Source organism: Uloborus diversus, chromosome 3, assembly GCF_026930045.1.
Source record: "Uloborus diversus isolate 005 chromosome 3, Udiv.v.3.1, whole genome shotgun sequence".
NCBI lineage: Eukaryota > Metazoa > Arthropoda > Arachnida > Araneae > Uloboridae > Uloborus > Uloborus diversus.
In genome coordinates, this window is record NC_072733.1 from 179,801,118 (window position 1) to 179,820,490 (window position 19,373).

The window sequence follows — 19,373 nt, forward strand, 5'->3', positions numbered from 1 at the left end:
TACATCATACAAAATTTAAAAAATCAATGTTTGACTTCACATCATCATGTGGATTTTTGTCTTTTTTTTTTGAAAAGTTTCACGCTTGATTGAAACATACATCTGTGTAAAATCCATTTTCAGTTTCAATTGTAGATTGAACCATGGTAGTATGGTGCACAGATCAGTTGTAGATTGAACTGTGGCTTAAATAGTCCGAAAATTAAGGGTAGCGGATTGAAGATGTTTTAATTAGTGATGTTCCGGATATCCGTATCCGTATCCGCGGATATCCGAGGGAAAATAAAGATCTGTATCTGTATCCGTCACTTTTTTGACGGATCTTAAACGGATCATTTCTATTCTAAAAATTTTTAAATATTTGAATAAAAGACTCTTAAATTCTGTTTAAATTAGGTATTAAAATTTTAAGGTATCATTTCAGAAGTCAATTTGTATCCCCCCCCCCCCCATTGCAAAAAGGAAGGGGAAATAAGTTTTAAAAGTATGTAACAGCGTGTCTTTTTGTGGCATCGTAGCTCCTAAACAGATAAACCGATTTTGATAGTTCATTTTTCGTTCAAAAGGTGACTTGATCGAAAGTGTTCTTAGTTTGGCCTCGTTTTTGTAGAACTTTAATTACCGGAGATATTAATTAAAAATCAACTTAACGTTTTTCACAATTAGGGAGTAAAAATTTACCCGTACGTTAAAAATGTTGGCCCTAATTGAAAGAACGAAGTTTTCTGCGTTTGACATTTATTTGAAACTTCCAACTGAAATACAGTAGGAGCTATAATCTTATTGAGTATATTTTAAATGCAATTCTAAGCCTTTATACGCGTGATTGGTTGCGATTTCATAGTCGGAAGATAAGGAGAAAAAGCTCAATGATTTAAAATTTTTACCTGCTGTCAATTTGAAATTCATCTTAATATGAGGTCGGCTCTCTGGGACATGTTTTGGTTTTTCAATTTTTTTTTAATATTAGTTTTCGATATTGATTTGGGGTTTCTGTTGTTCTTCATTTTTGTTTTTCTCCTCATCCTTCCAAAAAGTGAGACTAAATTCTCTATTGTATTTACTGTTTGTAAAGGTGTTCCCGGCTCTGTATTTCGTTGGTCGGAGTAAGTTCGGTGGAATGGGTCAGCGCTGCATTTATGCTGAAATAAAATGTGAAAAATTATTTCTAGCATGTCCAGTAGCAGCTTTTTACTCTTGTTCCTGTATCCTACATTTACCAAGCAAGCTAGAAATAATTTTTCAAATTCCATCTAAGCAATAATGCAGCGCTGACCCATTCCTTCCAACTCTCCTTCAATTTTAACGGAGATTTCTTTAAAGAGTAAATCATAGTCTTGATTATATTTTGGACGCAGTTGACATTTTTTGAAGAAACTGCCACTATTCTGACGGGAATACCTTCCGTAACAAATTTTACACTTCGATAGTTGAATTGTGTAAAAAAAATTATGAGATCTGTATCCATATCCGCGGATCTTGACACTAATGATCCGGATCCGTATCCATATCCGCGGATCTACTTTTTTAACGATCCGGCACATCACTAGTTTTAATGGAGTAAAGTATTTTTCAAAAACTTTCCTCAGTACAAACAAATTGAATAAAATTCAAACGAAGTCAAACATGCTAAAAGGCAGGATCTTTTTCACCATTGAAAGAATCGTTTTGTAATAATTCTTCCAGTCGTCAAATCACTGCTTTGAAGTTATAGAGAAATGTTTTTATGGTTTTAACTCTTGAAGACCATTTTGTGTCACTCCGAGATTGCATAATTATACCCATAACAGGTATTTGTTGATATGTTTTTTTTTAAATTCAATAATCACATGCATTTTAAGAAGTTTCTTTGAAAGCATATAATGAGCAGCTGAAACGTTTTTCTACAGACGAAAGCAGTGAACACTCATTAAATAAATATACACTTAAAAAATAAGCGTAAAGTGAATGTAAAATATCAAGGAATTTTCTTGTGAAAGCCATGCAGCCACACCACTTTACACGAGCCTCTCATATTGGACATACCATCGTTACAATGGGCACACAAGTATGAGATATTTAGTCTATATAAAGAAATGTCTTCTTTAGTTAAAATTAACCATGGTTCTCTATCAGCTTTCTATCTTCTGAAAAAGTCGGAAAATACTTCATGAATTTTTAAGAAACCATCCAAATAATGAAAAACGCTTTTTATAGTCTGGGAATGTGTCGAGTTTCATCAAATAGGAACATATATTTCCGACTTACATCAATTAAATTCACCCATTTTCAATCATTCTGCGCAAAAAATTTGGGGGTGCGACCACCCCCCTTGACCCCCTATTTGCCGCCCCTGGTTAGTGGGGCGGCAAGATATTAGGAGGGGGCACCGTAAACTAAGCTTTAATTCAGTTTATTTTTTCATTTTCATTAAGTATTTTTCTTCAATATTTTTAAAAAATAACAATACATAAAGACAGGAATTAAAGCTAATGCAGGGTGGCGACAGGAACTGTGAAAAAAAGTTCCCTGACTTTTCCCTGATTTCCCTGATTAAATTCACCAAATTTCCCTGATTTACGTTACCAATGATAATGGTTTTCTTTCTTTGCTCAACTTGAAATCCATTGTATGTTTGTATTAAATGCAGTATTTTAAATGTTTTAAGTTGTGTAAAGTTGTTGAACTAAAGATATATTTTAAAAAGATGCTACTTTTTTAATAAAATGGTTATAAAAAAAAGGCAATGTTTTTGGAATTAAAGAAAAACCAACAAAACAGTATATTAAATTTTTATACATGGAAAGATTATAGAAAATTCAAAAAAAAAAAACTTTACTTTCAGAAACCACTTAGCATAAGAAATTTAAGAATTACTCTTAAAAACATATGTGTATTTATGATAGAACTAAAAGTAATTGAAATTATTTTGAACTAAGTTTTCAAACAGTATAATAATTGTTGCAAGAATAACAAGTAATAGTGAAAGAATAGAAGTAATGTAGTTATTCTTATCAAACTAATTGACATATTTATGCAAAATAGATGAAACCATTTGACATCCATTCATAGGGAGCTTTTCTCTAATCAAGAATATAGGTTTTAATAAATGAATACAGCATTTTAACAATAAAAAAATAAAAATATTTACTTAAGTTCACAAGTTAATTCTATTTCAAATGATTTCAGTATGTAACGAAAAAAAATATTCGATTGCTTTTGTAACAAACAACTTTGAATGCAAGAAAAAAAAAGCAATTAGTTAATATCAAAATATATCAAAGAATACAACTTGGTTATAAAATTAAAAAATTACTTAAGTCTGAAGAAAAGAAAACCTTTATAATCTGCGGTGACAACAAATAGTATAACAGCAAAAAACAAAGTTTTTTTAATTGAAAGTTCTATTTTAGCAATTAAATTAAAAACCCAAAGAAGTAATAACTTTTAAGCTTTTATAGTATTAATTCAAAAACCACCAAAGATTTCTTCTTGAAATCGTGATTACAGTACTTAATTACTTCGAAACAATGGAATAAAAGCAACAAGCTAAGGCATTAATGAAGGCTTCCTCTTTGCCTGTATGGTTGTTTATTTTACGTAGCATTGAAAGTGTAAAAGGAAATTTCAAGCTAGGTAAAATAAACAACCTAACAGACACAGAAGCAATCTTAATAAGTTCATCCTGTGGTTAATAAGTAACATTCAATACTTTGACGTTGAAGAAAAAAGATGCACAAATATGCGGCAGTGTATAATCGCACCTCATTAATTTTACTTTTTTGAACAGATAATTGGCGGAAAATGCGTGGGGAATTAGAGTATTTAATTTTGTAAAGCAAAAAAAAAAAGAAAATTTTTTTTTCTTCATAAAATCAATTTTCCCTGATCTCCCTGATTTGTCGCCACCCTGTAATGTGACATCAGATTTAAATCCTGTCTTTTATGATAAAAGGTAACATGCTCAGTTATGTAATGATTAAAATTGGTTATTATCAACAATTAAGATAGGAAAATATCTTAATTGTTGATAATAACCTGCTTCATTTTTGTAAAAGTGTGTATGGGGGGGGGACGATGGGCACGAAAGTATTCGCCCTGGGCGCTGTCGTCTCTTTGTAAGAGACTGTAAGAGAAATCAGAGCCTTGTACTTTGTTAGACATGCTTCCAGGGCGAGATAAGGTCCTGGGCACAAGTGGTACTAGCCCAGAGCATTAAATCCGTAGTTAAACGTTTAATATGTTCAAGTAATTTCTTATCGCACTGTAGTTGGATGTAAATATATATTTTATTAATCTCATAATTTTAATCCCTTTCACAAGTTCCAAAACCATTCCAAGCTTTACTCAAATTGCACTATTATTATATCTTAAAGCTATTTAATAGATGCTTGAAATATTTTTATGCTGCCAGGTAAAATTTAACGAAATCTTATGTTATTCCGTATTTTCATCACGTATATCATTTTTTAAATGTTATTTATACTTATACATATAATAATCCCTAAAGCATATTTGCAAGGCATCGCCTGATTAGGTCTGGTTGCAATAATACGTAAACATCAAAATGTGTTGTTACTTAAGGGGGGAAGTTTGGTAAGACCCCATTTGGAGTATGCTGTTCAGTTTTGGTCTCCTTATCTTAAGAAAGACATTAATGTATTGGAAAGGGTTCAAAGGCGGGCTACAAGGCTAATAAGTGGACTTTCCCACTTAGATTATGATTCCAGGCTTAGAAGGCTAAAAATGTACAGTCTTGAGCAAAGAAGAGACCGAGGGGACATGATTCAGTTGTTTAAATTCATTAAAACGAAAGATGTTACGGGGCTGAAGTTTAGCACTGAAAACAGGACAAGGGGTCATTGTTTTAAGCTATTTAAATCTCAGGCTAACATGGATATTAAGAAAAATTATTATTTTAGCAGGGTAGTGGAACCTTGGAACAGCTTACTGGAAGAGGTGGTAATGAGCAAGGGAGTAGACAGTTTTAAGAGGGCCATTGATCTTCACTGGGGATTGTAAATTGACTAGGACCAGTCTAGCTGGGCCCAGAGCCTGTTGCTGGTCGTCACTTTTGTATTTATATTTGTATTTGTATTAACTATGTAGGATTGGGGGGAGGGGAGAGGGGCTAACATCATTGAAAGTCTTCAAGAACTACGCTTTTGGAGATTCAATTTTGAAAAATTGCTGGTCCTCTATAAGTTACTTATGAATCATTTATTGATTGCCTACATTCGCAGTTTTAAGAGTTCAATTTTGAAAAAATTTTGGGAGTAGACCTCAGAATCTCTTTAGCCCATAACCTTACTAAAAATAGTCTAGAATGCGGTTTTCAGTCTACAAATTTGAAAAATTTCCTGGGACGGGCCTTTAATTCTCTCTTCCCTTAAAATCACCGATCATCTAAAGCAGAATTTTTTGAACTACATTTTCAAAAAATTTCCAAGAGACTGCTTAAAAGCTCTTCTCCCCTACCACTGCTAAAAGTAATTAGAATGCATTTTTAGGACTGCAAATTAGGAAAATTTCCTGGTTTATGCTCTCGAATCTCTACGCGTAATATCACGAAAATATTGTATTAAAAACTGCGTTTTTGCTCTAAAATTGCAGAAAAATTCGACGGAAATCTCCCGAACGTCCCTCTTCTTAACATAATTGGAAATAATATCTGCATTTTTAAGGTTTCAATTTTGAAAAACAGGCAGGAGGAGGAGGACGCCCTCCAACCCCTTAATATTACGAAAGACAGTTAGAATGCATTTCTAAGATTACAAGTTAGGAAAATTTTCTGGGATGTGCCCTCAGATCTCTACTCCCTCTAACATTATCACAGATAGTCTAAAACTACTCTTACAGCTACAAGTTCGAAAAATAGACTTACAGCTACAAGTTCGAAAAATAGACAGGGGAGCGCCACCGAACCTCTCCTTCCCTAACATTACCAAAGCTCCTCTAAAATGGGTTTTTAAGACTACAAATTCGAAAATTTTCCGGGGAAGAAGCCCTGGACCCCCCTTCTTTCGGAGTTAATATTGCACTTTCAATGAGTTTCATATAGCCAATATTTAGATATATTAACGGCTTCCTCTTAAACCAAAAGCTGAAACTGTTACCTGTCTCTGTATTTAGGATACGCTCGCTTGAAATAATTAAGGAGCCGCCAGTTCCTTATACCTCCTACTTTTTTGATTTTGCATCGGATTTTTACCTTTCTCTCTCTATATATATGTATACATATATAAACTAGTATATAGTTGCCTCAGAGCAACAGTTAGACATCTAATTACACGAACAACACTAAGATATCCTGCCGCTGCTTTAAGGCGATGATTATACGCAAGTTTGTTAAAAAAAGCGAAAATTATTGGGAAGGATGTTAAACTTGTGTTGCCTAGTGAAAACTCCTTAAAAAATGCTCTGCGCCCCCCTGCGCCTATTAATTACCCTTCCCTAATACTCGAAAAAAAAAAGGCGAACGTTAACAACCCAGGGGCGAATACAGGAGGTCATTAACCCTCCAAAACCATGGACAGTAGTATACGAGCCAGTAATATAGCCCTATGCCTCCCCAAAAGTAGCTTTACGGACAACCTCCCTAGCATCCCCCTTTTTTTTTGGTGAACCAGCTATATAAAGAGGGGGGCGCCATAGTTCGCCTTGCACGCGGACGCTCAGATGCCGAACGGCGGGCCTGGTCTGCGGGTACTTAGATTTGAGCCTGCTCTTTAATAGTGTAGGCAGTAAGGATCAGATTGACTGTCACTGACCTAAACTAACAAGAAAAGTGTACTATTTAAAAAATAATCTTATGTAGTACAGTGAAGCTTCTCGAGCGACCAATCTCTGCTCCTGATACAGGTAGCCATTAATGGAGGTTGGGAGTTCTTAGGAGTCATTTCTGAACAAGCAAAAGTTAAAAATAATAATATTAATAATAGCACCAATAAAGAAAACATTTTTTACTCTGCTTACAATATATTAAGAACATTATGGGAAGAAGCTATTAAAATAGAGAAACTGAAATTCGTAATACAAAATATACTTATTTTTGTTAGAAAAAGTAACTGAAGTTCAAGTTAGTGGGTTTCACCAAAGTGTCTTGGATAAACAATTAATGAAAATATTTAAGAAATTCATTAACATTTATTAAATTCTAATTTTCGAACAGATTACTTAAAATTTAAGACTAAATATCTCATGCAGAACCCTAGAGATAGTCCACTTAAGAAAACATTGCAGTGGAACAGTTTAAAAAAAAAAGAGAAAATTTTTATAACATTTGGATTTGTTGCAGGGTCGGTGTATTGCAAGTAGCCTACACTTGAAATCCATCTTTTGGGGAAAAAGTATGCAGGATACACTTGGTATCCAATAGGGATGCACTGATAAGCAAATTGGCTGATTAATGATTAATCGGCTGTTGATAATCGGCCAATTCACTTTAATGGTACCAATTCCCCCCCCCCCTGGCCCGCCACTTTTTTTTTTTTGACTTAAGAAATAGTTAACAGTTTCTTCTGCCATTATATAGAAGTTTGGTAAGACCTCATTTGGAGTATGCTGTTCAGTTTTGGTCTCCTTATCTTAAGAAAGACATTAATGTATTGGAAAGGGTTCAAAGGCGAGCTACAAGGCTAATAAATGGACTTTCTCACTTAGACTATGATTCCAGGCTTAGAAGGTTAAAAATGTACAGTCTTGAGCAAAGAAGAGACCGAGGGTACATGATTCAGTTGTTTAAATTTATTAAAATGAAAGATGTTACGGGGCTGAAGTTTAGCACTGAAAACAGGACAAGGGGTCATTGTTTTACACTATTTAAATCCCAGGCTAACATGGATATTAGGAAAAATTATTATTATAGCAGGGTAGTGGAACCTTGGAACAGTTTACCGGAAGAGGTGGTAATGAGCAAGGGAGTAGATAGTTTTAAGAGGGCCATTGATCTTCACTGGGGATTGTAAATTGACTAGGACCAGTCTAGCTGGGCCCAGAGCCTGTTGCTGGTCGTCACTTTTGTATTTGTATTTGTATTTATAAAAGAAAAAACAGCAAAATATAAAAATCTATCAATCCTTCAAACTCAGATTCCGAGTCAGATGCGCAGTAAAGTCGCAGAAATCCTAATCCGTCATATAGTATGTGTCATCATCATCATAAACATCGTCCGCGGCACCGTCGAAATGTCGGAATCTAACTCTGTGTCACAAAGTGTTGCCACTAACAAAGCAAAAAAGTATTGTTCACATATTTGAAATTACAGAGGGCGTGATTGTTCACAAAATATTTTTTTATACACTGATTGAAAGTAAATATTTAAAAAATAATGAAAGAGAAATGTAAAATTTTCATACCTCTGTGTGGAAAGTTTTCCGCGTCAACAAACGTGTTTTCGTATTTTCAATTACGATTTCTCTTAATACTTGATTTTATTCTTAATGAATATAAAAAAATTTTCTTGTTTTGTGAACATTTTTTAGGCTTGTTTTATTATTATTTTTTTATTAAATCCGTTTAATTTGTCACAGGATCAACTTTGGGACTCATACCTGTAACCGCACGTCACCGTTTCGCATTGTGTTTTGATTGCAAAAATTTTCGGAAATTTTTACTCGCGCATAAGTTGATCCCACCATCTCGAGCCTTATTTTTTGGACAAAATTTCTCGACTTATACGCGAGTATATACGGTAGATCTAAATCGATCGCCCCTCCGCCCAACTTTCGAAATTGAAGTTCCTAAAACGCAGGTACACACTAACTTTGATGATGTTACAAGCAGTGGGGTTCTGGGGCTCTTCCCAAAAAATGTTTTGTAACTGAAGTCCTAGGGAATGAAGTTTTAAAGCGATATTCAGTGACAAAGGATTTAAATGCCCTTAAAATTTCCGAAATTGTAATTTTTTCCTTTTTAGCTTTCTTACGAGAGAAATTGGCCCCTCTTCTGGAAATTTTTCGTAATTTGCGTCTTAAAAACGTAACTGTAGACCATATTTGGCAATGTCAGGGCTTCGGAAATTTTTCAAATTTGAAACTCCAAAAAAGCAATATTAAACCATTCTCGATGTTTTTACAATGCGAGGTGTTAGGTAGTTCTCCCCTGGAACTTTTTCAAAATTCAGACCCTAAAAACAAGTTTCGAGACACTCTTTAAAGGTTTCGGCGGGGGAAAGGGGGCTTCCAAAACGTAGCATTATGAACACTTTCTTATTTTTAAAACGACTAGGGAAAAAAAATGGGAGGGGATGTAATTTACTGATCAATAAGCCGCCACGATTGAAAGTTTTTATTTCAAGCTTCTTTTGAAAAGAAATTTAGATTTTTTTAAGACATTCTTTTTTTTTAAACTTATTAAAATAACTTTGTTTTTTTCAAGGTCCGTTCTATTATTTTCTTTAATTATAAGAAATGTTTATAAGAAACATTCTAATCAGCATTCTGGGGTGGGGTGCACAGGGGCCCTGTGCACCCCACCACCAAAGGAGCCCATCCCCCCTAAGTTCGACGGCGCAAATTCCCCTCCCCCCCCAAAAAAAATCTCATGCCTTTTGCCTATTTTTATTTCATTCATTTTTTTAAAAATATTTTTTAATCGTTTATTTTATTTTTTATTTTAAATTAGTTTCATTATTGTTATTATTTTAATAGAAAAGTTCAGCGGTACACCCATAACACACACAAAATAATCAAATAAAATAAAATTTAATCAAAATAAAATGAAAATAAGATGAAATCAATAGTTTAAACAAACTAAAAATAAATCAACAAATAAACTTGAATAAATAAATTAAAAACTTTAAAAAGTCCCCCCCCCCCCCCACTCACAAAAAAACTTGATGGTGAAACTTGTGCCATAATCCCCCCCCCTGTGGGCACCACTGCCGCCCCACCCCCTTTGGTTGCGCCACTGAATCGTAGAAGCTTTAAATTTTATGATCAACTCTAAACCAAACGTTGGTTTAAATAAGTTTGTGCTCAAAAAGACTTATTTTGAAAGATTGCTTTAAAACAATGATGCAAAAAGCAAGTACAAAAATTTGGGAAACTGAAAATGTCCCTAAAGTAGATAAATTGAACTGCTGGGAAGCTGAACTGTGCCATATCGATGAACCTTTTCGTAAGATGAAAAATATTTACTCACTCCCCAAACTCGAATTTTATGTAAACTTCTCATAGTCTTATAACTTAGCATAACTTATAACTAATGACGGAAGCATTTAATTTTTATATTTTTCAATAACTGTCTTTACATTCCTGCATGGCCAGATCTAAGTTTTTCAGAACCGGAGCAAAACCTAAATCCTCCTCCCTTACCCACCTCCTTGAAATTTTATACCTAGGTTCAGCGGGAAAAAAAAAACAGAAATAGTGTAAATTTGCTTCCTCTTAGCAGTTGCTACCCGAGCAACTAGGTGGGGGGGGGGGGGGGCAAAGGGTATCGACTATGTACAAAAGGTAAGACAGGGAAGCGGGCCTCTCCTAGCAAATCTCGCAGCTTGCTGCTGCCTAGATCCGGCAGTGCGATTCGTGTATCAACACTAGTAGGCACGAATTCACTTATAAACTACAAATACAAAAGTGACGACCAGCAAAAGGCTCTGAGCCCAGCTAGACTGGTCCTAGTTTATTTAAAATCCCCAGTGAAGATCAATGGCCCTCTTAAAACTATCTACTCCCTTGCTCATTACCACCTCTTCTGGTAAACTTTTCCAAGGTTCCACTATCCTGCTAAAATAATAATTTTTCCTAACATCCATGTTAGCCTGAGATTTAAATAGCTTAAAACAATGACCCCTTGTCTTGTTTTCAGTGCTAAACTTCAGCCACGTAACATCTTTCATTTTAATAAATTTAAACAACTGAATCGTCCCCTCGGTCTCTTCTTTGCTCAAGACTGTACATTTTTAGCCTTCTAAGCCTGGAATCATAGTCTCAGTGAGGAAATTTGTTTGCTTATTTCATCACTGCTTTGTGTGAAAAACTTTGGTTTTTGGCATTAATTCACTTGCAAGAGCAGCAAAATCTTTTGAAGACTGCACGATGGATTTTTCACATTTACTCATGCACTTTTGCCTAACAAGAGATTTTGCTCTTTCTCCAATTCCATCCACGACCCCTTTTCCTTGAGAAGTGGTAAAGTACTTCCATTGAAAATCTAAATTGTACTTTACAGAAAGGACATATAGTAATTTAACCATAAATCTGTTTTTAAACTCTGAGGAAGGGCCATCGCTATATATAATATTTGGTTTAGCATCTACAATGAAATCGTATAGGGTAGTAATGAAGGCAAAAATTATGTCTTTGCCCTTGTCTGTGGTGTCTGAGCACACTAAATAAGATTTGCACGATCTATCATCAAAAACTGCTGCTGTAAATAATTGTACAGTCTGTGTCCGTGCCATAGAGCAGACTGGATTTCATTTTGGTATTCACTCGAAAATGCCATTGCAAAATCAACTTGGAGGATTCTGCAATTTTTTTTTATCCTCCTCGAACGCCTTTGCTTGAATTCTTTTAATACGAGTATGTTTTAATATTTGGCAGAAACTTTCTGCGATATGATTGTGGAGTTCTGCTACGCACCCTTCATTGATTTTTATAATTAAGCGGCTTGTAGTCTCTGTAGCCCACTCTTTCCATATAACAGCTTCTTCTGGATTGCATGGAAGGCCAAAATTTTTACCATCCTTACAACTATCACATAAACCTTTCCAACATTCGGAATTCAAATCATTACTATTACAAAGTTGTTGTTCCCACCAAGTATCATCGCATGCAATTGAAAGACCTTTCAACTTCAATCTAAAATTTTCATGTATTTTGCATAAACACTGATCACATGGTGTACTTTTTAAAAGTAAAACATTTTCTGGATGCAAACTGGCAAATTTGGAAAAGGAAATTTCTTCGTCTGGGTATTCAAATTTAAAAAGAGCATAAGTTTCACGTAGAAACATGGTTAAATGATGTTTGCGTAAGCACTGTTTCCCCCCCCCCCCCAGTCCATGTCACCATATTATCTTTTAATCCAGGAGCAGTATAAACAATATCACTTCTGAAATAAAAATTCTTAGCTAGTTCAACAACAGTATCCGAGAGTCCACGCTTTTGATTTAGCTGAGTGCTCATTGTTTCTTCAAGTAACACACCAATTTTTTTGGCCAATCCAGTAATTACAGCAACCTTTTTCCTAGGAGATTTTGGAAGACTAAGTAGTGTCCTTCTTACAGCTTTTCCCAAACTTTGAGGAGTTCTGTACACACAAGTGGTTTCAGTTGAGCTACTAGTACTAGCTGCTTCTATGCTTGGGATTTCAATGTTTTTTGCTAATTGCTGTTTCTTATTCTGTTGGTATTTAAATTGCCTTGCAGCTGCTGAAACTTGATACAGTCTGAGTAAAAACTTTAAGGCCGGTAATTTTTTTTCGTGAAAACTAGAAAATAAAATTACGGGGATTTTAATGCTATTGTATTATTAACTATTGATGTTCCTACGTAAGAAATAACGCAAAAGACAGGATTTGTAAAGTATGAAATTGCCAGAAAAACATTGGTGTATTCATAGTATTTCAGTCTGAGTAAAAACTTTAAGGACACTAGTGTATTTTTAAAACTACAGGCATATATGCTGGTATAACTATCACTTCAGTTAAAAATATTATGAAAACATTTCAACTTGTATTTTTGTCATTAATTTCATCAAAGTTTTGGTTCTCTTTGTGAAGATATTAAAAGGTAAGAAATTGACTGTTCATGAAAGAAGGCAGATTGAAGTTTTTTCGTAAACGGGGATGATTAGGTATAGTATTATGAAAAAAAATGGAAGATTGTAGGTCTAAGTCAACCCCTTTTTTCAATTGAAACATAGTTATGGTAAAAAGAGCACTTAGAAAAGACCCAAAGCTTTGTCTTCACGGGATGGAGAAAGAGTTTGCAAACTTACATCACCTGAAAATTACTCAATTAGGAACCTTATTTTAAAGATAGGTTTAAATGTTTGTCAAAAATTATGTAGATCACAATTGGAAAGTGTGGAGGTTTTATTTATGCAGCAAAACTGCCTAAGCTTTAGTTACTGACTAAGCACAACACAGGGCATTTGAACTTTAGCCAGAAAATCATGACCTGGGGTAACCAGTGGAAGCAAATTTTTTTTTCTGACGAAAAGAAGTGGAATTTGGATGAATCAGACAGATGGAAAGACAAACGAAAAGAAAAAGAATTACTCTCCAAGCGCCAATTAGATGGAGGCTCTAGCATCACTTAAGAGTACTTTGCTTATAATGGTGTGGGCTCCGTTATGTTTGTTTCAAGTAAAATGAATTCACAAGCATATAAAATGTCCTTCCAAGCCATCGTTTTACCCGAGGCAGAATGTATTGCTGGAGAAAATTGGAAATATCAGCATGACAATGCATTTATGCATTCGAGTAACAGTGCAAAAAAGTGGTTCCAAGTCAACAATGTTAAAACTTTAAAATGATCAACTAAGTCTCCAGATCTTAGCCTAATATGGAACTTATGGGTTGACTTAACAAGACGAGTTTATGCAAATGAGGGACATTTAACTTCATCAAACACAGTTGAAATTTAATATCGGAGATGAATGGCGAAAAATATATACCTAACGCTGTCAAAAACTAGTTTTATCCATGAAAACAAGAATATTAGAAACAATTTGAAGAAATGACTCCTACACAAGCTTATAAATATTTTTATTTTTGTCTTCATTTGCTTTTTTCTATGTTGGCCTTAAAGATTTTACTCAGTATTAAATATTGATCTGTAGTATTTTCTGATAAATAAATACACTCAAACATTTTTTTTTTTTTTTTTTTTTTTGCCTTTTTAACTTGTGTTTAAGGTTAATAATTATCACTCAAATGATTTTTTGATCCTAAATTTTAAGATCTGTCCAATTTCTCAAAAAAGTTTACTGGCCTTTAAGTTTTTACTCAGACAGTATTTCTTTTTTTCCATAGCTGTCATATGCAAAATTCTATTTTTTCTCATCTTTTCTATTCTTACATTTTCATTCTTTTGATAATCCTTACCTTTTAACTTTTATCTCTCTCTGTACTGTTTCATTCTTTCAGCAGTACTTGTCTCAGATGTCTGTTTTTCCATTCTTTTAGAATTACTAAAGCAATAAAATGAAAATGGCAAAAAGAAATTTTTCTTCACACTTGCTTTTACTTCAACTGAAGTTGTTGATGCTAATTGCTCAGAAGTAGAATTTGGCTACAAACAAATTTTTCTTCCCACTTGCTTTTACTTCTACTGAAGTTGCTGATACTAACTGCTCAGAAATGAAATTTGACTAAGATATAGTGCCAAAATAAAAGAATTAAAATTTGAAGAATTTGTTGCTACTGCTATCTGTAGGAAAATAATGGAATTTTTTTAAGCAATTATTTTGCAGTTAAAAAAAATTCTATGCATCATGCAAAAAAGTCACTCTTGTTACGTAACGTGTGTGACATGCAGATTTGAACCTGGGGAGAGCTAACAAATTAGGATTTATGCTTATAATTTCTGTTAAATGTTTCTCATGACTAGCAAACTTATAATATAAACTATCATCATTTGTGTTAAATTTTAACTACTTAGATGATTAAAAATACCTTTTATTTGTAACGTGTGTGATATTTTTTACACATATGTATTTTTTGTCATTTATCCATCTTAAATATTTTATTTTTTATTCAAAACTTTAATTAAATTATAAAGGAAGGTTAACAAAAGTTAGAATAGCACTTGTATTAGTTTAATTTTTCACAGCATTTTGTAGAGAGGGAGATGAAAACCGAACTGCAATTAGACTTTTCTAAACCATGAATACTATACTCACAATTTCCTTTGATTTTTAGCATATAAATTTTTTTAAATCTGATTTTTGTAATTTTTCTAACAAAATACATATTAATAAATAATTTATAACTGCAGAAAAATTGAATTTTCGAAAAAATTTTTTTTGCTAAAACGGACCACTTTTCGTGGAATCGCCCATGCCCATTCATAAGTAAAATCATTAACTTTTCAAAGCCAGCCTTCTGACCTCCTAAATGACGGATCTGCCCCTGCAACTGAATCACTTCAGAAGCAGGGGTACCCCCCTGAGATCAAAGACGCACCCCCTCAATATCGCAGAACCCCCCAAAAAATGAAAAATACCCCTTAAAACACCCTCTCCCCTCAAGAAGGATATTCCCTAAAAAAGGCTGACATCCATTAAGAATTTCAGTGGTGCAGTCTGCGCCATGAACCACCTCCCCTGTGGGCACGTCAGCACAGCCCGTCAGTCACTTCAAATTTTTCTGAGGGAAGGGTGCAATGCAAATTTTTTCGGAAGGCAACAAAAACCATGCCCATTCATAAGTAAAATCATTAACTTTTCAAAGCCAGCCTTCTGACCCCCTAAATGACGGATCTGCCCCTGCAACTGAATCACTTCAGAAGCAGGGGTACCCCCTTGAGGTCAAAGACGCACCCCCCTCAATATCGCAGAACCCCCCCAAAAAATGAAAAATACCCCTTAAAACACCGCCCCTAAAAATGTCAATGGCACAGGCTACGCCATGACCTCCCCCCCCTTCCCTTTCTAGGTGGGCACCCCTATCAGAAGACAACTATATTGAGAGGTTCATTCGATTATCAAATCGGTCGAAAAATACATTGCTCGAGTGATTGACATCTCGAGAACTCAACATCTCGAAAACTCAACTTCTCGAGAACTCAAGATCTCCAGAAGTTCAAAGCGAGAACTCGAGCAGTTGATCGCTCGATTACTCGGAAAGTGATATTCGAGAACTCGAGCAGTCCATCGCTCGAGAACTCGGAAAGTGATAATCGAGAACTCGAGAAGTTCATCGCTCGAGGACTCGAAAAGTGGTAATCGAGAACTCGAGATACGATAATCGAGAACTCGTGGTAATCAAGTTCTCGAATGATCTTGAATAATCGAGTGATTCGATTATGAGAACTCAATTATGCCCGTCATTACTCCACACATCAATAAACCTGATACTACACTTAATGCAAATTTCCTTGAGTACCAGATTCATACACCTAGTCTGTTGGTTTAACCAACTCCTATGCACTCCATACCTGGGAAGCAAACCAACCACTTGGACATTTGCCGAACAGTTTGTTGCTTTGTCCAACAGGGAATCCCCTTCCTTTGTAAACTCATCGTTGTTACTATGGCCTACATTGTTAGTTCCCACTCACAAAGTAACTACATCCTCTTTATTAAATACACCCTTATTTTCAGCAACCCTATTTACATCTCTCACCCGAGCACCTGACAAACAACATCTAGCCGCCTTACGTCTAACTCTGCCTATTGAGTTTCCAACCTCACGCACCATTGAATCTGCCAATATTATACCCTTTGTTTCCCAGTCAGTCCCCTCAGCAATAACTTTCCCCTTTACCTCTGGAATTTTCCCACTATCTAACACACAGCTAATGCCCACCTCCTTTTTACTAACTTCCTCCTTTACCTCTGGAATACTGCCACTATCTAACACACAGCTAATGCCCACCTCCTTTTTACTAACTTCCTCCTTTATCTCTGGAATACTTCCACTATCTAACACATAGCTAAATGCCCACCTCCTTTTTACCAACTTCCCCCTTTCCCTCTGGAGTGTTTACCCCATCTACTCGTCTACAGCCTAATGCTAACTCACCCTCCAAAGTAAGCATCCTAACTCTGATTTCTGAAAGTTCAACACACTTAGTGCAAATGAAATCCTTCTCAGACTCATCCTTCCCCTTAAACAAGCAGAACATCTGATATAGGTCACAAGAAATCCACTTGTCCCCTTTACCACTTTTAACCTCCTTCATTATGCATATAACTCCCATTCTAGCTCAAAATGGTACACTTAAAAAGTCAATACAAAAATACAAAATTGAAGAAACAATGCTAATTATTAGAATTAAAAAGCATTGGAAGTAAAAGGTACAAATATTACTAAATCCTAATACAAACAGTAAATTAAAATAAACAAGTTACACCCTAAACAGAGCACTCAGGCTTAACAACAAGAAATCAGCACAAGGTACACATGATATTTTGGGGGGAGAGGAACATTCCTCCACTTCCCCTCCATGGATCCGCTTCTGATATTTTCTAAATCGCTTTTCCCGGAGCTTTTGTTCAAGTTCCAATTCTATGAAATAGAAGAATTTTTCTGTTGCAAGGGCGCCCATATGCAAAATTTTAAGGGGGCGGGCTCAAAAAATTTTCCCATGGCTTAGCAGAATATTTTCCCCATGGAAACCAATTTCAGTACAGATTAGAGACATTAAAATTTGACATTTTTAATAACTTATTCATTAATGGCTAGAAAAGAAATTTTTACGCCATTTTTTCAAAGAAAAAAGCACTAAAAGCAAGGAAGTTCTCATCTCTAAGGGGAGCTTGAGCCCCCACTTGCCCCCCTATATGGGCGCCCTTGTTCTGTTGTGAAAATTTTTAGGTATATATGGGATTGGGGAGGGACATTCCCTTAGTTCCTCTCCGTGGATCTGCTTTTGCTGTTGTCTAATTGCTTTTCTTGATGCCTTAGTTCACGTTGTAAAAAACGGATATTTTTTCTTGTAAGTCCTGTTTTCTGAAACGTTTTAGGCACACTTGGGATTTTTTTTTTTTTGAGGGGGGGGGGGCATTCCCACAGTTCTCTTCTTTGAATCTGCTTTTGCAATTCTCTCCTTGCTTTTCCTGACGACTCTCTTGAAGTTCAAGTTTTAAAAAAAGGAAGAATTTCGCTGTCTTCTGTTCTGAAAATTTTATAGGTACACTTGGGATTTTTTGGGAGGGGAACGTTCCCCCAGTTCCCCTCACGTGGATCTGAGCCTGAAAGGGAGAGGGAAACAAAGGTGGTGATATTTTTTTGTTTGAAATAAAAGTATTATTTGTAACAACTGGTTTATGTAATTTCGGGAGGAGTAGGTGAAGTGTGACACTTTGATAAAAAAGGCGGAAGGGACTTTTTTTTCTTCAAATATAATGCAAAAAAAGTGTGACCTCAAATATGGACAGATCCTTGATGTCACAGGACTGATCCGGAAAATGGCCTGGAAACTCGCCTGTAGTTTAGTATTTTATGGACAAAACAATCAAAAAAGAAAGATAGAAATAAAGCAGGTTACCTCAATTTGAAAACGTAAGGAGTAATGTATAAACAAAATAAAATGCCTGATAAATTGAAATAAATTTAGAGCAAATTATTCAAAGTTGCAAAATTTGGTCACTGCATGAAAAATTTAATGATTTCTTTTTTAAAAAATGAAACAATTAATACAAAAATAATCAAACTTACATCCATCCACTCCATCTTTCTGCTCTTCAACTAAAACAAAAATACACAGAATGTATTATACATTATCATATTACTAAATGTTTCAAAAATGAATTCATGACAAATAAAATTTTTTAAATGATTTAGATTAGAGGTTTACAACCGGTGGTTCACGAGGTGCAGGAAAGGGGTATCCCCACATCAAGGGATACATGATCCCTTCATGAGGGATACTTGATCCCACTGAGAAAATACATACACTTTTCATTACATCAGCAATTTATTTATAGATTTGTTTTCTACATAATGTTTCTAAAAACTAACACTATTTCTAATTTTCTTTATTAGATATAAGAGGTTTTCCACCTCCAGCTCAGTCACTTCTATGCCAGGATAATGAGTGCTAATAAGCACAAAACTGCAGTCCTCGGCTGGAATTGACTGAGCTGGCGGTGTATTTCTTGTACAAAATAAGATTGTTTTAAATTCTACTAGGACATTTGTAAAAAAATATGTACACAACTTTAATGAGCTTATGATGATTTTGATCAGTTACTTATTCTCCAATACAATATACAGTTGTGAAAAAATATATACATTTTATAAATAAAACTAACAATTTTTTTTAAAGTAGCGTAATAAAGCTAAAATTATAACAAGTTTTTTAAAAAAATAGGATAACAAGCATAAAAATCAACTTATTTGCTTTTTGTGTTGCAAAATAAAACTAAAGTTTTATTAATTGAGTTAATTTTTAAAAAGAGGGAAGAAAAATGTAAATATCAATGTAAGGGGAGGTAGGGCACGTTGATCCGCTTTTTTACTTATAATTTTTTACCTCATCAAAAAAATTAATTATCAGTTCGATTTTTAACAATAAGTTTCACTAAACACTTTTCAAACCCACATATTTTTTTGGAAGTGTTGAATTGATAAACTTTTTTTACATTAATTTTTTAACAGAACCTTGTAAAATGGACCAACGTGCTCCACAGGTGGGGCACGTTGGGCCGCATAACTCAAACAACATTTGTTATAATTTTAGTGATAAATACTATTTAACTTTGTAGCTACCTTAT

General features: G+C 34.6%; 1 protein-coding gene across 1 annotated transcript in view; it reads right to left on the reverse strand.

The window, feature by feature from the left end:
* The window catches only part of LOC129218413 (uncharacterized), a 95,651-nt gene that overhangs the window by 39,995 nt on the left and 36,283 nt on the right, over positions 1 to 19,373 (reverse strand). Inside the window, exon 2 of the mRNA XM_054852666.1 lies at positions 18,316 to 18,345. Coding sequence (XP_054708641.1) covers positions 18,316 to 18,330 — 15 coding nt within the window. The 5' untranslated portion in view covers positions 18,331 to 18,345. The remainder of the gene's footprint in view (positions 1 to 18,315; positions 18,346 to 19,373) is intronic.